This window comes from Paramacrobiotus metropolitanus, unplaced genomic scaffold (assembly GCF_019649055.1).
Source record: "Paramacrobiotus metropolitanus isolate TYO unplaced genomic scaffold, Prichtersi_v1.0 Parri_scaffold0000083, whole genome shotgun sequence".
Taxonomy (NCBI): Eukaryota; Metazoa; Tardigrada; class Eutardigrada; order Parachela; family Macrobiotidae; genus Paramacrobiotus; species Paramacrobiotus metropolitanus.
Genome location: NW_026570303.1, coordinates 372,712 through 399,073, shown reverse-complemented (window position 1 = coordinate 399,073; position 26,362 = coordinate 372,712). Strand labels below are relative to the sequence as shown.

At 44.1% G+C, this 26,362-nt stretch overlaps 2 protein-coding genes across 2 annotated transcripts; both read left to right on the top strand.

The window, feature by feature from the left end:
- Positions 1-18,889: 18,889 nt before the first annotated feature.
- Positions 18,890-20,481, top strand: LOC129595850 (uncharacterized). The gene is made up of 3 exons (XM_055492981.1): positions 18,890-19,291; positions 19,389-19,676; positions 20,024-20,481. The coding sequence occupies exons 1-3, from the start codon at positions 19,062-19,064 to the stop codon at positions 20,157-20,159; spliced, it is 654 nt and encodes a 217-aa protein (XP_055348956.1). The 5' UTR covers positions 18,890-19,061; the 3' UTR covers positions 20,160-20,481.
- Positions 20,482-23,345: 2,864 nt separating this feature from the next.
- Positions 23,346-25,334, top strand: LOC129595868 (uncharacterized). The gene is made up of 3 exons (XM_055492998.1): positions 23,346-24,017; positions 24,288-24,534; positions 24,637-25,334. Exons 1-3 carry the CDS (start codon positions 23,346-23,348, stop codon positions 25,332-25,334), a joined length of 1,617 nt encoding a protein of 538 aa, XP_055348973.1.
- The last annotated feature ends 1,028 nt before the right edge of the window (positions 25,335-26,362 follow it).

The window sequence follows — 26,362 nt, the reverse complement described above, 5'->3', positions numbered from 1 at the left end:
TGCACCACCAGTTATCTTCCTCCAGATATCCGGATGTCCATCCGTCCTGACCCATTATGCAAGACGAGCGAAACGAGACGATTCGCACATTTTGCAGGAGAAGTAAAAAGTCATTACAGCAAGTTATTGAAATTACTTTACTGGAATAAGGTAACATTGTAAATGACAGTAAACAATACTCAGTAGTTGCTAGCGCTGAAATCTCCCACATGACTGTACTGTACTGATGTTGCCATCTTGTGCAGGAAGAGTCGTACAGGATTAAATTTCTTTGCGGTAATAAAATGCAAGAAGAATTTTAATTTTAAGTTTATGCCTGTTCATAAAATCAGGGCGAAAAACGAGTCACTCTATCCTTAAATCAATGTTGTAGAGCCAAGATAAAACAATGATCAATATCGCCCTTCACCCTTGTAACACATTTGCAATCTGAACCGCTTTAGTATTGCCAGTAGCTGGAGAACGCACCTGTTTCTAGACACGGTAGTTAGATGCAGCGAGATCAGTTAAGTAATATCCTACTTGCAAAACATCCACGCAGGAATTATGAATAATGGGTTGTTATTTGCTCAAATGAACAGTACATGTCGGGCGTGCTACAATTATTTCGCTAAATTTAGCTGTTCAGATACGGTTCATTATCCTTACAGATCACGCATGCTATGTGGATAGCACGAAATGGTTTGCCATATTCAGAATGGGGATGTTGCGAGCCGTTAATCTTGCAACCTAAGGGACTAATCGACCGAAGCGTAGCGAAGGTCTTCTATGTTCAAGAATAATGCAAAATGTGGTGTCTGTGCGTCGGTCACCGCCAGCAAATGCACATATGCGCGATCGTACCAGTTACTGAATGCACACCTGCACGGTGGCCGTACATACTCACGCCGCATGTAACTCGGGGTGTCTGTGCGTCGGTCACCGCCAGCAAATGCACATATGCGCGATCGTACCAGTTACTGAATGCACACATGCACGGTGGCCGTACATACTCACGCCGCATGTAACTCGGGGTGTCTGTGCGTCGGTCACCGCCAGCAAATGCACATATGCGCGATCGTACCAGTTACTGAATGCACACATGCACGGTGGCCGTACATACTCACGCCGCATGTAACTCGGGGTGTCTGTGCGTCGGTCACCGCCAGCAAATGCACATATGCACGAGGGTACCAGTTACCGAATGCACACATGCACGGTGGCCGTATATACTCACGACGCATGTAACTTGGGGTGTCTGTGCGTCGGTCACCGCCAGCAAATGCACATGTGCACGACGGTACCTGTTACCGAATGCACGCATGCACGGTGGCGGTCACCGCCAGGAAATGTTAACATGCACAGTGATATTTACAACGGGATGCAGGCATATGACGGTAATCACGGCAGGCAAAATAAGGCGGTCTGCCCCCCCTGTTTTCGAGTTTTGACCGCCGGGAGGGGCGGACTGAAAAACGTGGCTGTAGGTGAGCCGCCAGGAAGGCGAATAAACTTTAATTTTTTCGAATTTTTTAGTTTTTTTCGGATTTTTAAATTTTTTCAAAAGGTTTTCAAAAGTTTTATTAAAATTTTAAAATTTCATTCCGTCCCCCGGCGGACGGTCCAAAATCAGTCCACCCCCCGACGAATCTGGCGCGCTCGACAGCCCCCCGGCGGTTATTATTCCGGTTATTAAAAAGTTTCTTCTAGAAAATTGCCTAATCAGAATCGTAATCTGTTAGCATTGCTGGTCGCAATTTCGTCAAAAGGGTAACCCTCCGGCTAGGTCGGTATCACCAGTTTTGTGACATGATACAGTAGACCTATACGGGAATCCTGCTTTTTTGGTCAGTCTATAGCTTTTTATAAACCGTCACCAGCGTTACCAAATCCAACAATTCATACTATATTCAGCAGATATTACTATGCCATTGACTGTTTTGCATATGTGCATATTGTGTCTGGACCTTCCATAACACTGCATGAACCGGCATAAATTATTCCACTATGAGCTGAAGAAATTATGATTTGTTGGACTGTTTCGAAACATTTGCGATTTGCGAAATTTTACGTAAATGCGTACCGGGGTCACAGGCCGAGATTTCACTTGTCGTTGTACAAAAAATTATACCAACCGGGATGATGGCAATAAATAATCGAAGAAGACTGCCCACAGTAAAAAGGGGTGCCAGTCACTCAGGACATAGTCCTGCTACGCTTCGGTCATGCAGTGCCCGCAAAAAGCGAGTGCACTTTCCTAGTTAACTTGGCTTGGTGATTTTGTAATTATACGAAAACCTGCACTCTGTACAGATAAGAAGTTACCAGCAAGCGAAACATGACAGTATTAAGCAATTAATTCGCAGTTTCGAAAGCTAAGTTCTTTTTAAAACTAATGGAATGTTTCAACGCTTTAAATACTCGTATATGGCGTTTCGACACATTAAACTGGAACTGTTTTGTGCATACAAGCTGTGTCGTTTTTTATAGGTAATTTTGGCAGGAGATCAGGTTGTCGTCGAAATTATAAAAACGTGCACAAATTGTAAGAAAAATTTCCTGCTTTCAGTAATGATGTGCCGCTTGAGATGTATTCAGCCGGCCGTTGTGAATGACGAAAAACGATTGTTATCATTTCCAGGCACCGCCAAGTGGAACATAAAGTTTACCTAGTGCTAGGTTCCAAGGTACTCGTAACTAACTGCATTCGCTCACCTTGCCGTTTCAATTCTTCGCTAATTGTTCTTTGTTCACCGCTGTAGGCAAAAAATATAACAAAATTGCAAGCTACTCATGCTGCAAGCAGTTTGAGCATTGTTCTTTTGTTCCCTCAGAACAGTGGGCTCTGTGTTCGTCCATAGATTTGCTTTGAATTAGGGAAACTCATGATTCTGAAAACAGGAAACTTGGCTTTTTATTCGTTCTTGCTGCGACCGGTACATATCTGAATATGAAGTATAGTAAAACTAGGAAAGTGCACTCGCTTTTGCGGGCACCATGACTGAAGCGTAGCAGGACTATGTCCTGAGTGAGGTCTTCGATTAACATATGCACATATACAAAACAGTCAATGCATTTACATTTAATATCTTCAGTCCAACAAATCATAATTTCTTCAGCTCATAGTGGAATAATTTACGGTTCATGCAGTGTTATGGAAGGTCCAGAACAATATGCACATAACAAAACAGTCAATGGCAAGTAATATCTGCTATGACAAAAGCAGACTGAGGTCTACTGTATCATGTCACAAAACTGGTGATACCGACCTAGCCGGAGGGTTACCCTTTTGACGAAATTGCGACCAGCAATGCTAACAGATTACGATTCTGATTAGGCAATTTTCTAGAAGAAACTTTTTAATAACCGGAATAATAACCGCCGGGGGGCTGTCGAGCGCGCCAGATTCGTCGGGGGGTGGACTGATTTTGGACCGTCCGCCGGGGGACGGAATGAAATTTTTTTAAAATTTTAATAAAACTTTTTGAAAAAACCTTTTGAAAAAATTTAAAAAATCCGAAAAAAACTAAAAAAATTCGAAAAAATTAAAGTTTATTCGCCTTCCTGGCGGCTCACCTACAGCCACGTTTTCCAGTCCGCCCCCCTCCCGGCGGTCAAAACTCGAAAACAGGGGGGGGGCAGACCGCCCCCCATTTTTGCCTGCCGTGATTACCGTCATATGCCTGCATCCCGTTGTAAATATCACTGTGCATGTTAACATTTCCTGGCGGTGACCGCCACCGTGCATGCGTGCATTCGGTAACAGGTACCGTCGTGCACATGTGCATTTGCTGGCGGTGACCGACGCACAGACACCCCGAGTTACATGCGGCGTGAGTATGTACGGCCACCGTGCATGTGTGCATTCAGTAACTGGTACGATCGCGCATATGTGCATTTGCTGGCGGTGACCGACGCACAGACACCCCGAGTTACATGCGGCGTGAGTATGTACGGCCACCGTGCATGTGTGCATTCAGTAACTGGTACGATCGCGCATATGTGCATTTGCTGGCGGTGACCGACGCACAGACACCCGAGTTACATGCGGCGTGAGTATGTACGGCCACCGTGCATGTGTGCATTCAGTAACTGGTACGATCGCGCATATGTGCATTTGCTGGCGGTGACCGACGCACAGACACCCCGAGTTACATGCGGCGTGAGTATGTACGGCCACCGTGCAGGTGTGCATTCAGTAACTGGTACGATCGCGCATATGTGCATTTGCTGGCGGTGACCGACGCACAGACACCACATTTTGCATTATTCTTGAACATAGAAGACCTTCGCTACGCTTCGGTCGATAATAGCGGAATATCGGTTTATAACTTCGCACGCACGATAAAATTAATGTGTAGCACGGCTGCCACGCGTATATTGCGCCTGTGACATTTGAACCTTAACAAGATTCGAGAAACTGTTGTTTTGATAAAAAGCGGTCATTATTGCTGTAAAGGAACAATTCACACACAGAATCATGAGAAAAAGTGATTATTGTGCGTATTTGGGAACAGGAAAACTGTCTAACACAAACAAAACCCACAATGCCAAGAAAATATTAGCCCAAAGCAGTTCCCATCCCCTTATGTAAACAGAGTACAGACATCCCTTGCCGGTTACTTCCAGTACATATCTGTTTAACAGACCTGAAAATGTACGTAGAAATTTAAATGTACGGAGATCTAGAATCAGTACAGCATTTTATTTGGTCTTTGTCGTATTTCATTGTTTGCCAGTTTCCAGGGTCTCCAAGGTTTTATCGCTTTCCATGTCATTGGCAGGCATTGTTGCCTGCATGCTTTACTCCCTGACGAGCTGCCCCGTTAGGCGCAAAATTTGTAGGAACACTACTGCAGAGCACTTACTATCTTGTTGTTGAAATTTGTTGTTGAAATTTGTTGTTGAAAGTTACAATATATTTCTTGTTTGAAAGAAGAGTCCGTCGTACTTTTGTTTTTTTTGTTACACCACTCTGTCGAAATTAAATTTTTTGCTGGCAGTGACGTGACAAACAGCTGCCGGAAGTGGAGCGCACAGAGTGCGGATGACTTCACCAGAAATGGTCTCGGAGCAGCCCGCAATACCACAAACAGATGAAAAGTATGTGGTATGAAACCGTCGCGAAAACCATTCGCAAGATCGCGAAAAGTGAAATGAACAAATAAGACGAATTTCCTGCAAATCGCATGTATGTCACTTTATACAGACGATTGCCTATCTTTAGTATATCTATCTACTCGAGAAATACTAATTTTTAACAATTTTATACTGTACTTAATACTGAGTACAGTACAAAATTTACGACTACACAGCCGGCAGCACCAGCCCCGCATTTGCAGCTTGTTCAGAAAAGGCGACTGCTAAGAATGCTGGTGCTTGTACCCTGGATTGCATTGATTTAATAAACTGATTTTTTTAACTGATTGGGCGCTACACAGTGTTACGATACGCGCATGAAATTATACAATACTGGGTATATTAGTCGTGTCACGCTGCAGTCATCGCAGTAAATTCCTTTCTACATGTCACTACAATACGATTCATGACCTGCTGTGCCGGAGTTGGTTGCATCATCAGGAGTCCTGCAGATTTATATACAGAGTATATAAATCTGCAGGTCATGAAATTATCGTTATCCTGGTGCTTAGTAGGTACAAAGTGGGTGAAGTCTTAAAACTTGCAAAACCTTTAAAACTTGTAAACCCTCACTTTTTCACTCAACGCTCGTTTCAGAATTTCTGGAACCAGCTGTATTTATACCTCTTCAAGCAGATGTTTCGCTACAGTGCGCGCTTATCATGTCGATACAAATTGCACAAAAGTACTTATCATAAAATTAATATATGGGGAAATTAGCTGCACACAATAGCACCGAGCCAGATCTCTGCAAATTTTTTGTGATCTGTTGAATTTTAGCCTTTTAAATTTACGTTAACTGGCAAAAAAACGCTAGAACTGTGTTTCAATGTAAATTGATTTTTATATTTGCGAGCGCTTACTTGCAAATCTTGAGGAAAAGTTTATTTATTACAACGCGCAAGTAACCCTTCCAAGTATCCAGTATTGCAGAGACCGATGCAGAAAGTCATACCGGAAACGCCCACATTTACATAGCTCAGATTTTGCAGTTCTTCTCCACAACCACAATGACCCAGACACTTCGCCATAACTGTTTCGCGGGAGTATCCGTCACCAATTACAATCGAATTACAAACAGTAAGGAAAAGGCTATGAAATACGAATCCCAGATATGTAGTAATGTGCCAAATAAATTACGCTAGCACAAAAGGGCGATCCATCAAAACGATCCATCAAAACGGAACTACGCGATTCCCTTTCAACCGTTTCTTTTTGAGAAAAGCAGAACATCGTCCAAGGTCATTTTTCACGGCTGTTCTGTACTCCCCGCTGATGAGGAACAGTAATATCTGTATACATTGCAGAAAAAAGCAATTTCAATTTTTCTGATAATTTGCTTGTTTGCACGTGACAGCCTTACCGGGTTCGCAGCATAGGCCACTAGTTGTGCTGTTTTCGCGTACAACGTCGACCGAAGATCCTTTGTCCACACCGCGATAAAGTATGTGGTTAAAATGGCGGGCGGCAGTACACTTAAGCAGTACACAACGAACGAAAAAAACAAGGCTTTGACCATGGCCATTCGTCGTTTCCGGGTGCGTCGCTGCGCATCGTCCATCTTCACACTGCTGTTTCGACCGACTCGTCGATATCCCAGTAAGCCAAACAAACTACCGTACGTAATACCCAGGATGGCGATAGGGATGTACGTCCCAATTATTGACATCAGGCTGCTAATAACGTTCCCTTTCTCGAATATTCTTCCGCAATGACCTGAGGCCTGTCTTCCGTAGGCTATGTTCGGAATGACATTCGCCGCTGGAAGGCTGAGAAGAGCGGCCACAATCCAGGTGAAAAGCAGAGCAGCACACGACACCCGCCATGAAGAGAATGCGGCATAACGATGAGGCAGAATGATGGCAATAAAGCGGTTAAATGCTAGTGCCACCCATGTCCAGTTGCTCAGGCAGATGTTGAGCAGAAGAAGCAATATGCCAGTGAACAGTTATAAGGGAACGAGAAATTCATTCGTGTCAGATAGACCGGCAGGGTGGAGATAGGCATGGAAACCAGGCAGTAAAAGAGATCGAGGCCGACAGAGTGAAGGATCAGTATTCCGGAACCGCTTTTCCATTTTTTCAACCGGACCATAGTTAGTAAAAACAGTACCATAAGACCGGTGGCACAGCCGGCAGTGCCGCACTGGATGCCAATCCAGATGTGAAACTCCGTTGCGGAGAGCGCTTCACGCAGTAGCAGTGAACCGTTTGACGAGTTGGATATGTTTAAGGTTTTGTTGCTCATTCTTTCTGCTTTAAATTCTACCGAAATGCGAGAATCAGTAGTATCAAAATTTGACGCAGCTTTAGAGATCCGATGACTTGAAGAATGGTAATCGTGATTTCGATTAGATGTTTATATCATTAATCTGAAGCAACAGTATTTTACTCGCAGTTAACGTTGTCGCTTCTCCTGCTGTACGAATTACTGTAGATCAGCAACAAAGGTTTGTCCGGGACCATAGCGCCGGTTTTTATAGTAACTTGCTTACCGCTTGCGATACAGCTCCCATTGGACTGAAATTATTTTCAAAACATTTGATTCAACACCGGAAACCGTTTTGGTTATTTGCGCGTTGTTCACGTGCCTGCAGATATAGGAAACCGCTATCAGGTAACAAGCATGACCTTTTATGTATGATGTGCGCAGGGTTACCTTGTCCAGGTTTTTCGCACTAACACAACGAAAATGCAAGGATACACACGGACTACAGAGCCTAATTGAAAGCAAAGCGTAGCTAACGCAACAAATTTCTGTAATGCTTCGATTTTTCTTATACTTTGCTCGTACGTATTTAAAAGTAACGTTTTCATATTTTGCTCACCAGTTGTTAAAATTTCCTAACAAAATTCAGCTTAATTTCCTAACAAAATTCAACACAGTTCATTACAGAATTGACAAGTTTCATGGTAAACCCTTATGGGAAGCATAAACATCAATAAATCTTCATAAAAACGCCAAAGAGGGAAGAGGAAGTGGACCGAGTGCAATGGAGAAGAACGCATCTTCCCCGCCTTCTAAGTAGTTCCAACAATTTTATTTTTTAATTTTCAACAAATTCAATTTGTTGTAAGAATACAGAGCATCGAAAAAACAAGTCAAACGATAAGTCATGCGATCAGCAGCTATTCATATATCGCGCAGCAGGGGGGTGATATTGGTGACCGGTGAGCAAAAGATGATACTACATACTTAAAGCAAAAAGTGAGCAAAATATGCGAAAAATCGCTAAGACATTTGTTCTAAATAAAGACTATAAAGAAAGACTTGGCGCAAGACCTGCAGCTATACGAATACTTTGCAGTAAGTCGGTTGAGAGGTCCATAGTTATGGACTTCAGCATCTGACCATTTTGTAAAGACTAATAATAAGTGGACACGTGTATTTTGCGATTTATAATAACGCAGATATCGGATCTGATTTATTCTGACATCAAGTTTAGGTTGAACAAGCGCAGGCGTGGAACCGTTAAACTTGAGCCGCAGTTCTAGTTGACTTTCGCGCACAGTCACTAGTACCTGCATATCTACAGAGGGTGATTTCGCAATATGCTTCCAGCACGGACACAAAGTTGCAGTAATTCTCTCCCTTGTTCTTTCCTTCACTTCTTGTCGCTTAAAAATACTTCAATATGTGCTTTATAATTCATAATTAATTGAATTCGAAAAAAGAAGTAAGTGGCCCTTAAAAGTGATTTTAAAGCAGAACGCCCAGTTTTCCAAACCAAAACAAATTTTTGACGAGGAAATCTTTTTGCCAGTTTCCCTATTTTCTGAAATTTGACACAGACCGTCGTAATCGGTGAGGCGCAGATGTGGCTTCTTTATTCGGACGGGAGATACGAAATTCCGTGCTGCTGCTTTTAAGTATCGCCATAACAAAAATTGAAAATTTGGTAAAAAACGAAATCGAATGATGTTTGTTTTCCGAAATTATTAACCTTGACAACAATGAGTGCATGTGGTCCCTCCCAGTGTTAAAACTACTGTAGATGTCTATAGTGAAAAGTCGCTTAAAAAACTTCTCAGGACAAGCAATCTGGATTTGCAGCCCGTGGAGGAACGCAAGTGGAACAGTCAAATGGCTATCTTCCAGTTCACGAAGCTAACACAACGTACCAGTGCCTAGAATCTCACGAAGCCAGATGTTTTCCAAAGACCACATGATGTAACAGTTTACTAAACTTGGCACCCATAGATTATGAATTGATGACGATTTTTTGGCAAATTTTTAATGGAAGGCACTGGAAAACGTTTTGCGAATTGATACACTGTTGCGCACAGACCCTTGTCGGTTTGCAAAATCCCACCGTATTCTAAGTTGTTTTCTATTTCTTAAAATTAATTTGCTATGATCGCTAAGAGAAAGGGCTTTCAAACTTAACGGCTCTAAAAATAAAATATGCACGGTGAGGATGGCAATAAATTCATAAAGAAAGTGGAAGCATATTGCAAAATCACCCTCTGTATATAAGCGTAATTAAAAAAAACGTAATTATGTGGATTTCATCGCTTCACTGTTTCCGGAGTTCACGTTTTCCAGAACATGTTGTTTTGAAAACTCCCAAATGTCAGGAAATCAGTTACAAGTCGAGTATTATCTTTCTTTGGAAATATGCACTACGGGAAGTAGGGAATGAATAACATGACGGCGGCAAGCCGACGGCAAGCCCAGCGGCGATTGCACCTTCTTCGGACGGCATATAAGGCCACCACCTCCGGTGCGCCTGCTCCGACGGCAAGCAGACCCCCAGCGGCGGTTGCACCTTCCTCGGACAGCTTACACGGCCACCACCTCCGGTGCGCCCACTTCCGACGGCAAGCCCAGCGGCGGTTGCACCTTCCTCGGACGGCATATACGGCCACCACCTCCGGTGCGCCTGCTCCGACGGCAAGCAGACTCCCAGCGGCGGTTGCACCTTACTCGGATGGCATACACGGCCACCACCTCCGGTGCGCCCACTTCCGACGGCAAGCAGATCCCCTGCGGCGGTTACACCTTCCTCGGACGGCATATTAGGCGACCAGTTTGGCTGCGCCTTTCTCGGACGGCAGACAGGCCCCCTAGCGACGGCGGCGTCCTCCACCGACGGCATGCAGGACCTGTACCGACGGCTGTACCTCCCTCGGACGGAACTGAAGCGCCCTAGCAACAGCAACCCCGCATGCAGACACACCAACGATGGCTGCACCTCCCGTGAGCGGAAGGGCAAGCCATCAATTATGCCCGCACCAACTCTGGCAGAGAGCAAGCCAGCAACGTTGGCTCCACCACTTCTGACGGCAAAGCGGACTTGATCCAGCGACGGCTCCCGCTCCCACCGGCGGCATGTGTACAATTATTTGTTATCGAGTCAGCATGTAAGCCAACATGACGGTTGCACCACCTCGGACGGCAGGGCAGGCTAAACTAAGGCCGCACCCACCTCTGACTGCAAGGCAAACCAACAGTGACGGCTGCGCCTACCGCGTACGGCAAGGGAGGCCTTTGAATATGGCTGCATGCACGTCACTTGAAACCAGGGCCACATCCTCCACCGACGGCCAGACACTACCTGCAACTGCGGCCGCATTGTGTCCAACAGGAAGGTAGGCCTCCAACCACAACTGCACCTACATCTGGCGACAGCGCGTGCCCTTAACTACGACCGCACATACTTCGGACGGCAAGGCAAGCCAACAGCTGCGGCCACACCTACCTCGCACGGCAAGGCAGCTCTCTCCTTAGGGCCGCACCTTCCTCTGACGAAGGCGGCCTCCAGCAACGGCTGCACTTAGCGCTGACGGGCATTCAGGGCCCGCTAAGAAGACGACTGCACCTACCTCAGACGGCAAAGCAGTCCTCTAGCAGCGGCTACAACTACCTCGGGCTGGCAAAGCAGGGCAACAACGACGGCGGCACTCCGTTTCCAACGACAACTGCGCCTTGTCTAACGGCAACGTTCTCTGGCAGCTACAGCTCACCTCCACTCCTGCACGGTGTTACTGCCAACGCGGCATTTGCTGACCTACGTTCGGGAGTTAAAAAGACGAACGAAATCGGGAGGGCTACCAGATTACACGGCGTAGCGTTGCTTAACGAGCCTGCACAACAGCGAATTTCACGATACGATGGAAAGCCTAGATTGCGCTGCATACCACGACGGGATCAAGCACGCACCGCTTCCGCATCGGCAACGCAACGGCGCCTGCTCTGGCGAGATCAAGATAGCCGGATTTGCACACTTCCAGATGAACTCCGATTCTTCACCAATACATCCGTGGAACCGTGCCAACTGCTGCATCAATCCTAATACTGGGTTGTTTGGGTTTTGTTTGGGGCCTTCGGTTGCGCAAGGCACTGGTCGCTCTCTTCCGCCGACCCCGGTCGGCCGGCTTTTCGCTGACCCACGGTCACCGCACACAGCCGATCACCGAGAGCACCAGCCTCCCAGCAACCGGGGCTTCAGTGCCCACAGTGGAGTCCGGAAGCGGTAACATTAAGCGTAATTAGAAAAACGTAATTATGTGGATTTCATCGCTTAACTGTTTCCGGAGTTCACGTTTTCCAGAACATGTTGTTTTGAAAACTCCCAAATGTCAGGAAATGAGTTACAAGTCGAGTATTATCTTTCTTTGGAAATATGCACTACGGGAAGTAGGGAATGAATAAAAAGAATCTATTCCAGAAAACCGGAAGGATATTATTACTGGGCTAGTTAAGAACTGCATGAAACACAACAAGATAAGAACCTACGAATATACGTATTGATTGCAAAAGGGTAGCATACGTGGGAATACGTTATTGAAGTAATACCTTACTGTGGCGTAGTGCAGTGGCACTGACGTCACGAGAATGTTGTGTCCTCTGTGACCTCTATGTGGTGTGTTGTCCAGCATGGCAACTGCGGTTGCAGTGTGCCATTTTTGTCCTGATGACAACGATCAGTTGGTTGTTTGCGCCCTCAGTGGCGGTTCATAATAAATACATTATGCCGCCACCTTCAAGTCGTGACAGTGGCGTGAAGGATGTCAGTACTAGTGGCGTATAGGTGTTAATGTATGCTGCTTTACTGCCGGAACGATGCGATCGACGAGCGAGGGAGAGGCACAACAACTCCATCCATCGGATGTAAAACGTGCTAGTGCTGGGAACGAGTGCCTGAATCGTGGATGGGATCCACGAGGGAAAGCAGGGCGGGAGGAGAAGTGCCGCACCTGTGGAGGCAGCTGGGAAAGCCGCGAGGGTGAAGAAGTGCCGCACCTGTGGAGGCAGCTGGGAAAGCCGAAGGCATGAAGAGCGCGGTGAGACGGACGGCGTGGAAAGAGTTTGGTGAATGCTGGACTCGGAGAGCCAGCCAGATGACCTTCACCAGCAAGGGAGAATGAGCGAGTTGTACGTACAAGGACGCAATTGTACAGGTTGAGTGAGTCTGTGTGTTTTAATACAGAAAATGGAATTAATGCTCGTTGCTAAGAAAATTCGGTGCTTGTATCTGTACGTACGTGCTTTGACTAGTATGACTATGGATTTGTACTTCTTTGTTAGCACTTCAGAAGTGAAGGGCGTGTGGCGTAGTGCAGTGGCACTGATATCACGAGAGTGTTGTGTCCGCTGTGACCTCTGTGTGGTGTGTTGTCCAGCATAGCAATTGCGGTTGCAGTGTGCCATTGTTGTCTTGATGACAACGATCAGTTGGTTGTTTGCGCCCTCAGTGGCGGTTCATAATAAATACGTATTATGCCGCCACCTTCAAGTCGTGACACTTACACTTACAGGAAGAGAGTAGTTCTGTCAATTGTAAGTAATACTGTACTAAGCCTTGCCAAAGCAAAATAGTGGATCATACAAAGCAAAATAGTGGATCCTCGTACAAACTATTTATTGATGCAGAAAAGATTACAGCATAAATAATTTTAATTCGAATACATGACAAAGTTTATTTGCAGTTCTGAACTGCATTTTTAAAGACAAAAGGCAACATACTTAAGTATTACTGTATGCAACAGCGTATGATAGGGATGGTGTGTTTGATTGTGAGGTGAAGTGCATATTTTTAAAGCACAATCTAGAAAAACATTTAATTAACAATTAAAATCAAAAACTGGTATTCGAATGAGAAAATGAAAATGCTTATGCCAATACAAAACAAATCAAGCGGCCAAAACTGATGGTCGATCAAGACGGAACTACACGGTTGCCTTTCACCCTTTTTTTTCTGAGAAAAGCGCAACATATTCCAAAGTCAATTTTCAGTGCAGTTCTGCAATCCCCGCTGATAAAGAACAACAACACCTACGAGTACGCAAACGAACAAATGAAGTTGTTAAATGAATTACGTAGTTGCAGGAACTAACTAATAATAATCTTACCGGGTTCGCACTGTAGACCACTAACTGCGCTGTTTTCGAGTACATCGTCGCCCGGAGATCTTTTGTCCACACCGACAAAAAATACGTCGTCATAATGGCGGCCGGCAGTGCTGCTATACAATATAGAACGAACGCCGCGAACAGAGCTTTGACCATGGCCAGTCGGCGTCTGCGGGTGCGCTGTTGCGCGTCGTCCATCCTCGCAGTGCCGTTCTGACCGATTCGTCGATATCCGAGTAAGACGAACAGAGTGCCATACGTCGTACCCAGCGTGGCAATAGGAATGTACGACCCGAATATCGGCATCAGGGTATTAGAGACTCCTTTCCCGGAGACCAGTCCGCAGTGACCCGATGGTTGGCTACCGTATACTATACCCGGAATAGCATTTGTTGCCGGAAGGCTAACGACAATGGCCACTATCCAGATGAAAAGCAGAGCAGCGCACGACACCCGCCAAGAAGAGATGGTCGCATAACGATGAGGGAAAATGATGGCAATGAAGCGGTTAAATGCTAATGCCATCCACGTCCAGTTGCTCAGGCAGATGGTGAGCAAGAGAACGAAATATGCCGCTGAACAGTAATACGTAAAGGAAAAGTTCATCCGTGTCAGATAAGCCGGTAGGGCAGTGATGGGCATTGCGGCCAGGGTGTAAATCAGATCGAGGCTGACAGAATGAAGGATTAGTATTCCGGAACCGCTTTTCCATTTTTTCAACTGGAGCATCATTAGTAGGAACAATACCATGAGACTAGCGGCACAGCCGCAAATGAAGAACTGGATGCCAATCCAGATGTTGAACTCCATTTTTGAAAGCGGCTCACGCAACGGCAGCGAGGCGTTTGATGAGTTGGGTATGCTTAAGGTCTTGTTGCTCATTTTTTGTTCGTCTTTAAATTCTAACAAAACTGGAGATTCAACCCTGCGTAAATTAGCCGCGGTTCGGTCAATCGAAAGGGATATTCATATTTTCGATTGTACGTTGTAATATTAATCTAAGAAAATAGTGTTTTCCTGGTGGTTGCCGCTTGTCTTGTTGTGAACGGGAAGATAATCTTTTATGTGGTAGTACAAAAAGGTATCGCAAACAACCGCAGCGCTGCATTTATGGGAACAGGTTTCCACATTGGATGCCGCCCATATTCGATGTCTTTCGCACGAAGAATTTATTTTAATAAAGGAAATGTTTTAATTGTGAGTTTGTTGGCCCATGCGCAGAAGGGGCTTTCGCATCATATAACAAGCATGACTTTTCGTGACTGGCTAGCACAGAATGCGCCTTGTCCTGATTTTCCGCATGAGTGCAAGAAAAATGCACGAACGAATACGGACTTGAGTGCTTCATTAAGCAACAACGGACCAAGTTGGTATACGACAGGTCACTGCAATTTAATTCTCGGAAACACATTATTACCATAATTAAAAGATCTGGTGCATTTATATCTGTATTCGTATTCTGTTTACGTTGCAGATCGTTGGTGCGGGTGGTGAGAGATTATCCAGTTGGATATCGACCTTTTTGTAACGACAAGGCAAAGATGGCTGTGCATATTTTTTTGCTGTTTATATATAGGAAAGTAAATGTTGGGTCTAATGTATTCGGCACCGCGTCATTTCGCCGAGAACAATTAGTCGCTGACATTTAGCCGCAATGTCCTCTCGCCGCGCGACTTTCGTAGCGAGACATTTAATTTTAGTGGACAAGACATAACGCCGCACGACATATTGTCGCAAGGCCGTTTCCGCGCCAGGACATATCGCCGCGACGCCCGTTCGACGAAGGAACAATTCATCTATCAGATAATAGTTTTTAGTTTAAATGCAACGGTGAAGAAAACAGAAAGATTCAGAACTAGAATTGATCCATGGAACCCTTGAAGCATTATTTAGGAAAACATGAGAAACCACAAGAAAACATGAAAAAAATAAGAGAACATAAAAGAACGCAATAAAAAGGCTTGCAAAGGCTTATGATTAACATATAGAAAAGAAAAACCTGGAACATTTGGCGACTTGTGAAAACTAAGCGCATCGGGATCGTTTGCGTCGAATTGTCACATGATTCGAAAGTTCCCGGACGAACTGTCTATGGCCAGTTGCCTTGCAAAATGTCGCAAAGTTAAAATGTCTCTATGCAGACATGTCCCAAAGTGAAGTGCCCAGCGTCCATATGTCCCGCGGCAAAAAGTCGCGCGTCGAAATACCACACTCCTAGTTTTCCAGGTGCGAATGTATTCAGACATAAAAATTAAAACCTTTGAGACTAACCCCAGCTGTGATTGACCTTCATGCACATTGCACTAATGCTTGCTTGTCTGTATAGTACACGTTTGTAATAATATTTATTAAAAAAGCGTAGTACTAGTGGTACTACTTGTAGTATCAGTGTGGATTGCACAGCTGGACTTTTTCCAGAACTCGATCACGTTTTCCAAAACATACAGACTCGGTATTTGTTACTCGTATTTTCAAAACGCCTAGTTGCCGCGAAATCAATTAGCCGCTTTGAGTGCTAGATTTCTTGGGAAACATGCACAACAGGAAGTGCGGTGTGAATAGCATGAATCTATTGAAGGAAACCGGAAGGATCGGAACAATGGTGTTCTTTCTTGTTAGACTTTGGCATATGGTGCTAAGTTACTGCTTTATCCCCTTTTACAGTTCATGCATTGTATGAGATTGATTTTGAAGGATTTTATAAGATATGGCAGAGGTGTTAAAAACTTCAGACGTGCCCGTACCGATGCGTTTTTCTCTATTAGCAAAAGCTAATAGAGTTTTTTCTCTATTAGTTTTTTCTCTAATTTTCTCTATTGGCAAAAGTTAATAGAGAAAAAACATTTCTCAAAAATATGCTTATTAATAATTGGTTTATCCTGGCTTAACGTCTCTGGGATAAGCATTTACGAGTATGCAGGTTACGATGTTCCCCAATGCGCTTTGCAGTTACAAAGCAATTTTAAAGGATATCTTTTAATTTTTGGGGTAAAACGTATTTATTAAAAAATGCCTGATTCAAAACGAAGCTAACAGCCCAAAACAGTGAAAACACTGCAGCAGTTCTAGATATCATGTTAAACAGAGGAAAGTTGGGGTATGAACGGGGGCAAGAACAAGCCGGTCGTTCTTTACGAAAGGGTTACTCTGTTTACATTGACGGTTCTTTTTCTTAAAAACGCCATGAACCTTTTAGCGTCTTTTTTCAGTGCTGTTCTGTACTCCGTGCCAATAATGAACAACAATACCTGTAAAACAATAAATTAATAAAAATGACCAAACCAGTTTGCTTCGTACATAGTACCAAGTCTTACCGGATTTACAGCGTAGGCTACAAGTTGCACTGTTTTCGCGTACAACGTTGACCGGAGATCCTTTGTCCACACGGCGATAAAATACGTTGTCAGGATGACGGGAGGAAGGACGGTCATGCAATACAGGATGAACGAGAAAAACAGCGCTTTGGCAGTGGCCAATCGTCGTTTCTTGGTTCGCCGTTGCGCGTCGTCCACCTGCACACTGCTCTTCCCCCCTAACCGTCGAAGTCCAAGCAAGCCAAATAAACTACCATAGGTTACTCCCATGATGGCTATAGGGATGTACGTCCCGAATATCGGCATCAGGTTGCTAACGATCCCTTTCTCAAAAACCCGTCCATAATGCCCAGATGCCTGTCTACCGTATACAATTGTCGGGTCAACATTGGCTGCGGGAAGGCTGACGAGGATAGACACGATCCACGCAAAGAGCAGGGCAGCAAATGTCACGCGCCGGGATGAGAATGCGGCATAACGGTGAGGCAGAATAATTGCAATGAAGCGGTTGAATGCTAGTGCCACCCACGTCCAGTTACTCAGGCAGATGTTGACAAAGAGAAAAAAATACACCGGTGCACAGTAATACGTGAAGGAGTAGTGCCGTTGCGTCAAATATACCGGCAATGTCGTAATAGGCATAGAAATCACGCAGAATACGAAGTCATTGCCAACGGAATGCAGAATCAATACGCCCGAACCACTTTTCCATTTCTTTAAGCGGTACATGATCACTACAAAGAAAATCATCACAACAGCGGCACAACCAGCAATGCTAAGCTGCACGCCAATCCAGATATTCATTTCGGTCGCGGAGAACGTCTCCCGCAGTAGAAATGAGCTGTTGGACGCGTTCCAGATGTTCAGAGTTTTGTTGCTCATTTTTCCTTTAGGGATATCTAAACAAATGCCTTGATATGTAAAACGATGGCTTCATATAAAAAGGAACAATTGTGTAGGAGCAGTTATGCAGGTATTAATTGTGTGCTGCGTTCATTACGTGAAGCCGCTCCTATTTGTGTTCCCGCTAACCATGAAGCCCATTTAAACGTTGTGAACTCCGTTGGTTGTTTGTTCATTCACCCATGTAGGTAGGCTCTTCCTATCCGCGCATGCAGTCATAGTAAGGGAATCGGACCTGACACAATAATTTTTCTGAAAATTATTATCATGAAGTTGCAGTGCTTCCAGGAACTTGGGAACAGGCAACCGTTTCAAGGTACTTAAATGTCACGAAATCAGTGTGTAGTTAATGAATATTTTTCATGTGCAGCATCCACACAGAAATTACGAACGGGATTTTATTTGTTCTTGAAACCGGAAAGGCTGGATCGCGTTCACATTATTTCGTTAAATTTAGCTAAGCGGTTTATGACCTTTTCGGCTCAGTGCACGATGTACGACTGCAATTATAAAATCTTATTACGGAATAGTGTCCTACTTTAGGATAAGGACGTTGTGATCAAGTGAGTTACGAGTAATATATGTCAATTATGGAAAAATGAGGACGAACGAGGCAAGAAAGTACGAGCATCAATTAGACAGATAATCCAGAAATTTGGAAACTGAGCATTTTAGATTCAAACAAAAAAAAGCACTCAAAACCGCAGAATAAAGACAAACTAAATCGTGCTCTCGATGATATTAGAGACTATTCTGTTTTTTAAACGTTTTACCAAGGTCGCCGACAGAGTACGAGATAGTGGAGATACTACGGGTATTTTTTGCCAAAATTTTATGACTGAAGGGTACCTGTACTGTAACACTGTCTTTCGTTTGTGTAAGTAGTCGCTTCCTCTTTCAGTTCTCCCGTTCCCTGTGGGCTGTACATGTACATTATACCTGTGCAGAAAAAGCACCCAGTATTGTACTTCACAGCTACCTTGGCCGTGGCCGTTTTTGGCAAGTTGAGCACGTTGCCGCATGCGTCGAAAAATACTTTTATTGATACTGGTATGGTATATGAAACGACTGATATCATTTTCCACCGGTGCAAAGCGGCACCCACTGCTGGTGCCAAAGTCGAGTACATAGATACAGATATGCTGTGCAGTTTTTAATCTTCCTTAAGAATCTCCTGTTCGCGGCTACAAACTGACTTATTAGTTATTACACAATCAAAATAACACAAGATGCGCAGAGATGTGTGATTATCGTAGCATAAGCTGTATACTGTAGTCTGTATACTGTATGTACAGGTAGAATTGCCTGCACATTTTGTTTATTGAATATTGATTAGCGCTCGCTTTTAGATGAGCTTTTAATAAAAAAGCTCATGATGCCGAAAAACATGGCGCAGCTTTTCTTCCTATCTGTTATTGCAGCGTCGTTGGTTTTTTATCCTTTTGCACACAGTTACAAAGAAGGCTGTGAAAACCGGTTCTTCCATTGCACTGGCCACGATTATTTTGGAAACACTTCATTAGCCGAAGTATTAGCTGCTCCATGGCCGATGACGGACGAATACATTAACACGCATCGTCCATTAGCCGAAACGTTCTGCCGGTATAGCTGATGCTGATTATTCAGTTTCATTAGTAGATAATTAGGTAGTCTGCTGTAATCGTGTCTGCCTGCTTCGAAACATACGATCGTGTTGCAGGGGAATCAACGAATCGGCACACTGCTTTCGTGGCTTGAATCAAGATTGTCCGGGTATTTTTGAACACCTTCAGCTCAATAAGGTGGGAAAAGGATGGTTCCATGCCGAGTTTCTCAGTGCAGCGGCTAAACTCTGTCAGCTGCCGCGTGGCTCTCTTCCGTTTACCCGCGCTATGGTGGACTGCAGCAAGAAAAGTTCGGGGTTTGGACAGAGAGTTTTGAACTTTGATTGGAACCATTACGAAGACATCTCTCCTAATGCTACCGCTGCACAGCATAATTTGTGCGAGTATGTTGTCTTGAACTGAATTGACCAACATACACATACATTTTAGTTTTAGCTCACTAAACGGTTTGTTTTTGAAATTTTGTATATTTTTAATTGATATCCTTCACTTTTCAAATTTTTATGTGGGTTTACAGTATGAAATATTGCATACCACCGATACTACTATTTTGTTTACGGTAAAAGCACGGTAGACGTTATTTCCATTGAAATATGCCTATAATAGCCGTACAGTTCTAGAAAAAGAAAATGAGGGTACACAAACAAATATTAATTGCTGCATAGTTAAAAACTCAATACTGCACGATAACAAATACATTAACCCAACATTTCTGATTTGTCCGTTCCAGGGTTTCTCAGTTGTTTATGGAGCGCTTGAATGGCACGGCGGCACGGACAGCGTTAGTGGAGAAATGTGGAGAGACATCAGTCGATGTACTTGTGGACGCGATGAAAGATATGCGCACTCTGCACTGCTTCAGTTAAATCCGGCGCATCATCTTTATGTTGCTTTCATATCACATGCCAGATGATGCCACCGAATGCCACCCACAAGTTTCTAATCACCCTCATTCGAAAAATTTTCAAAAGTTGTTTAAAGCGTTTGGCATACGCTATTATACGGCGGTTGGTCGTACACCGGTATGCTTAATCATACTAATGGCTTGAATCCTTAAGTCGTTTTGTAAGCGTTTACTTGGCTTATAACTGGAAACCAAAAATATGATTATCCTTTTAATTTTTAATGATTCAAGGAACTGCTGTTCATTAATGAGATATTGGGAATAAAATCACTAGAATATCATCATGTTCTGTCAGCTCTGACTGTAAATACCAGCCAACCATGAACAGAATAACGGGATGTTTACCAGACATGAAAAGGAAGTGTATAAGACTACACCTCGTACGAACCAGTATTATCGCTACGTACAAAGATCTGTGCTCCAGTTATATAGTCTCGGTGTACGATGTACCCCATTGACAACTGCGTCAGATAACTACGAGTACTTGTACTCTTTACGATGGTACCGGCGAAATTACTATGCCTACTTTTACCCGTCTTTTTCTTGCAAAAGAAAAACACTTTTTAAGATCTCCTTTCAGTACTATTCGGTATTCCGCGCCAATAGCGAACAACAAACAACACCTGAAACCAAAATAACTTCATATGTAATAGAAACAGTTTATTGCAGTTTATTAAACCACTTGTCTCTCAAATGCCTGCCTCCATCTCACCGATTTGCGGCGTATGCCAGTACTAGCTGTGCCGTTTTAGTGTGTAATGTTGACCAGAGATTCTCTGACCACACCGCGGTAAAATAAGTGGTGAGGATAGCGGGCGGAAGTACGCTCAAGCAGTAGAGTATAAATGCGAAGAATAGCGCCTTAGCAATAGATAATCGTCGTTTCCGGGTGCGCCGCTGCCCGTCATCCACTGCCACGTTGCTGTTTCGACCGAATCGTCGAAATCCGAGTAAGATGAACAGACTGCTGTACGTCACTCCCAGGATGACAATAGGAATGTATGTCCCGAATATTGGCATAAGGCTATAAACGATTCCCCTCCCTATGACCGTTCCACAATGACCTGATAGTAAACTACCATACAGTAAACCCGGGACAACATTCGTTGACGGAAGACTGACAAGGATGGACACGACCCAGACAAAGAGGAGGGCAGCACACGACCCGCGTCAGGTACAGAATAAGGCATAACGGTGAGGTAGAATACTAGAATGATGGCGACGAAGCGGTTGAATGCGAGTGCCACCCATGTCCAGTTGCCCAAGCAAATGTTGAGGAGGAGATAGAAATATGACGGCGAACAGTTATACGGAAATAAGAAATGCATTTGCGTCAAGTAGAATTAGTAGATCGGCAATGTAGTTGTCGGCACGGCAACCCGACAGAAAATGAGGTCGAGGCTGACAGAGTGGATGAGTAACATCCCAGACCCACTTTTCCATTTTTTAAGCCGAAAAATCATAGCCAAGAACAGAACCATAAGGCTGGCTGCAGCGCCAGCAATCATGAGCAATGGCAAATTGCATGCATATCCAGACGGTCAACTCCGCTGCGGAAACCGTTCCATGCCGCTGCGGTAATCGTTCCAGCGACAGAGAGCCGTTGGATATGTTGGCCGTGTTAAAACTTTTGCTACTAGTATTCATTTTTCTTTCATAATAGGCAGTGTGGTGCTATTGTTGGTTGTTCTGCAAATTGATAATTCCAGGATTTACGGGTGTGATCTTTCCCACGCCATATGCCGCTTTTCAGCAGATTCCAGCTATTGGTGCGAAAAACTGAAATTTGACTATAAATAATTAACGCTAGGAGCCATTCGATTGTTGTTTACTCCACGCAGCACAGACATCAGAAGTTGTCCGTTCTGAAGAATACAGCACGTGCAGTTCTGGGACTTACGAAACAAAACATTACGAATTATCACTGTGCATAGTAAATTCGGGCATCAGGTCTTTCTGTCATTTGCAACAACGTTATTTTTGGCGTTCGCAAAGGAATTTCGTAAAAAAAATAAGGCAAATCGCAGTAAGTTGACCTTGACTACCTGTTCTAGTTGGAGGTCATGCGGGATTAGTATAAAATTAGTGCAAGCCGCACGCTATAATCTGCGCTTCAAGCTTTGCTGTAATGTTTCCCGGAGCTGTGAAACATTTCTCATTTTTTAAAATCTTATGCTTAGACGCCTAATACCACTCACTGCCCTGCTATTTTTCTCATGAAATATGCACACCACGGATTGCGAATTGCGGACTCTCTTATGTGCAAGAAAACCGGACGGATCGGTCTCACGTTACCGTTATGTATAATACGCTCAATAAATATTGCTACAGTTCTTTATTTATTCGTTGCCTTCTTGTGCAGCAACAACGATTTCACTACAATTACAAATCACAAAAACAACCGAAATCGTTCACTTCAACAAATTTGTTTTGCCCGGCAACCGTCAAAAGTGCTATGCCCAAAAATGCAGCCATATTTCTCTTCATTCTCGCTAAATTAATGCGTTGTCTACGGAATGCGGTAAATCGGCGTTTTCCGGTTTTCAGTGAATTATGAGTTCAATGAAACTGACCATGTCTTTCCCGGCTTCTCCAAGAACCCCCATCGTTTCCATTGCGAACGGAAAAGAGACAGTGTTCTCCCAGGAAACGGTATTTCTAAGTTCTAACTCTTCCTGCTTTCCGTTTGACTGCTGCTACACCCGTTGCTTTGGCCATCCCTTTCAGTTTCAGGTAAGATTATACGCATTTTGCTGTGTGGTGCTGATTCAGTAGACCATGTGCGTTGGTTACTTGTATGGCCGACAAGTAAGGATCCATCTATACAAGTTACGTCATGACCGAACCCACAACGCGGCGATTCGCTGCCGCGCAAATTAGATGTATGTTTGGATGAGGGCGGAACCAAAAATCCATACACATAAGGGCCTTACGTGTATGGATGATAACTCCACCTCTTGCGCATTTTTGGACCTAGCATACATATCGTGCTGCTACGAAGCAGTAAGCACTTGTCCGTGTAGTAAATCCATGGGCAAAATGTCCGAAAATTACCGAGCTGCCCATTTCTGAAAACTTTATAGTTCTTTGTTATTTGATTGAATTAAAAAAATCAACAATTTACTTCCAATAATTTCATTTAGTGAAAATGTCTGCAAAAGAACCAATCTCAGCGGATACGCATATATTTTTTACCGACCCTAATAAACCCGGGCAAGTGTTTGCGATTAAGCGCAATCAAAATGCACCGGCGAACGGACAAAGTACATCTTTAGCAGAGGCCTATCGTAAATCCTACATGAAATCCTACCAGCCATCCACTGCTGGCACACAGTCGGAAAAGGAATCAGAGCCAGGTGCAGTACAAGCTCCAGTTCCATCTTATTCCACTGGACTTCCGGGAGATGTTGAAGTTGAAATGGAAGGTGATTACGACAATCCACAAAAGCCTGGAAAACCGGCTGAGCCTGGAGATCCGGCTAAAATTGAAGAATCGGGCGATGGAGAAGAGGCTCTCGGAACGCAAACCAGGTACAAACGCAAGCGAATTCCTGCAGACGAAAAAACCTTGAATAAGCTGAAAGCGGTGCTGGAAAAGAATCCATTCGACTATCCAGAAAAATCAGTGGAGCGAAGAGAAGCGTGGGTTTCAGCTGTAAAATTAGCCAACGGAGATGATAAAATCAACGTTAGAGAGACCGACATAAATGCCATCAAAGCTGTGGTGCAGCGACATTTGAAGACGTATAAATCCATCGATAACGAAGATCGCCCTACGGGAACGGAAAGAGACATCGAAGTCTTTGACGAATATATGCAGGTAAATCCTGACTGTTTTAGCTGTTTCATTCTGCATTTGTTTTAGTTTAAACACGTAGATGTGCTTGCCTTATGCAGCCGGATATCCAGGCTCATTTATGTTAATGTCGTAAAATTATATTTACTTATCGTTAACTAAGCAGCGTTCTCCCTTTTTTGTTAATTAAGTTTGTATTTATATTTTTCAGGATTTTTGTTGCGCTTTCACAGTTGAACTTCTGTGCGTAGTTTGCTTGACGTGTATATAATTGGCTAATTTACGTTTGACCAGGTCATGGAGCAAATTTCTAATTATAAAGAATCGGCACCTCTGGCTATTCGCAAACCTGAAAAGGCAAAAAAAGATGCTGCCATTGCCATACGTGCAAGGGCAACTAAGCTTGCAATGACAAGTGGAATGTCCGTGGAAAAGTTTGGCGACTTAATGGACAACGGATTAGGTGGCCATACAGACAGCTACGATGCAGATTTTGAGAATGGCGATTTAGTCGAACGCTGCGATGACATGCGATTTGACAGTACGTAATACTGAAAAATGCAAATTTTTTGAATTATTTACCCTGCTCGAGTCAACGGGTGTTTTTTTTGCTGTACTTATAAGACTCGTTACTGCTTTGCAGAGGACGAGTTATTGACAGTTGGTGAGGACGGTCAATTTGAATCATTTTCCACGCTGGATAAAAAAGCCAGGCTATCCGGCTCCGACGAAAAAAGCCTTTTGAAAAGTTCCAGCGAAGAAATTTCAGTCGCGAATGAAAGCTTTATGAAAGGCGCTATGGCTACTGCAAGAAAAGCCGGAAAGCCGGCTGGTGTTCAGACACCGAAAAAGTCACCTTTCAAAGGCATTAAAGAAGTTGCTGAAGCAGCGCGAAAAAAAGCAACCCACATTCGCGGTAGCAGACAGCAAATAGCTGCTTTGGCTGGTGGGCTGCAATCGGCAGTGGAAAAGATGTCTGACGGAGAACGCATTACTAGCGCTATGGAGCGGGAAGAGCGGGCCCTAGATCGTGCTGCGGAAAAAGAAAAAGCCGATGCTGATCGAGCGGAGCGGATTCAAAAGGACAAAGAAGACCGTGCGGAAAGAGAATTAATTCGACAACAGCAAATCGAAAAAGAGGAACGTGACAGAGCCGAAAGAGAAGCCGTTCGAAAATTGGAGCTTGAGCGGTTTAAAATTGAAATGGAACATCGCGAAAAAGAGCAAGAAAAACGATCGGATGAAGTCAAAACGTTAATTGGATTCATGGGCGATTTTCTTAAAAAATCTAAAACTACAAAAAAATCTCAGGCGTCTGAAAATGTTAAAATAGCTGAGTAAACATTTTATTTGTATTCAGAAAAATACTTGACAATAAAACGTTACAATCACCGCCGGCTATCCAGGCTTCAGCCGGTTATCCAGGCTTTCTTCGCTGTTCCTTTGTGCGAAGGTAATCCTCCAGTGATGGTGGAAGTACGAAATATTTTTGATAAATTAACTGAAACCCGTACAAGCAAGTCAAACAATTGGCAAGTATAGCAGAAACAAGATAGGTTTTCCCAGTCTGCTGCCAGAATAATTTGTTGTTTTCTCGGTAATTACTAAACGCAAACAATGAACAAATCCTTTGGAACCCCAATTCCACTGCTATTCGGCATCTGGACATTACCAGATTAAATCGCTCTTCCGCTGGTGTGATTCGCGGACCTTTATAAGGCACTTGTATTTCCTCAGAAAGGCAATACCCTTTATCGCCGAATAAGCAGTACGGCTTTCCCCATTCAAAATTTTTCACTTGCAATCGCTCACGTATTCTGGATTCACGAGCCATATATCCGTCATGTCGGCTACCTTCACAGGGTCCCCACATGTTTATGATGAGTCCATCCGGAGCAACAATACTTTGATATTTCATGACGTGACCGCGGCAGTGACCGGAATAGTACAATCGTTGCAAAAATCCTGGTCGACAGATAGGACGCGCGGTGCCGTCAATAAAACCCCAGCAGTTGCCTGCAATTTATAAAAATGTTTTCAAAATGTTATCTTCATGGTCACCCATGATCAGCCGGCTAACCAGGCTTAAACGTTACCGTAAATTCCTTCGCTTGCTCTTTTCACAGCGGCAGCGTAGACCGCTATGCGTTCTTTCGACAACCAGGGTTGGGTCAACGAGTTTAAAAGGTGGCCGTGCTTACTGTAAATGATGTTAATTGTCGCGTTGTAAATTCTTGATAACTGGCTTTTTTCACGACCGAGCAGCTCCATGCAATCTCCCCATCGATTTGGATAAGCAAGTCTTCTTAAGACGACAGCTAGGCCGAAGCGTCCGCTCACCTTCGAGTTGTTGCTGCAGTGGATGACAC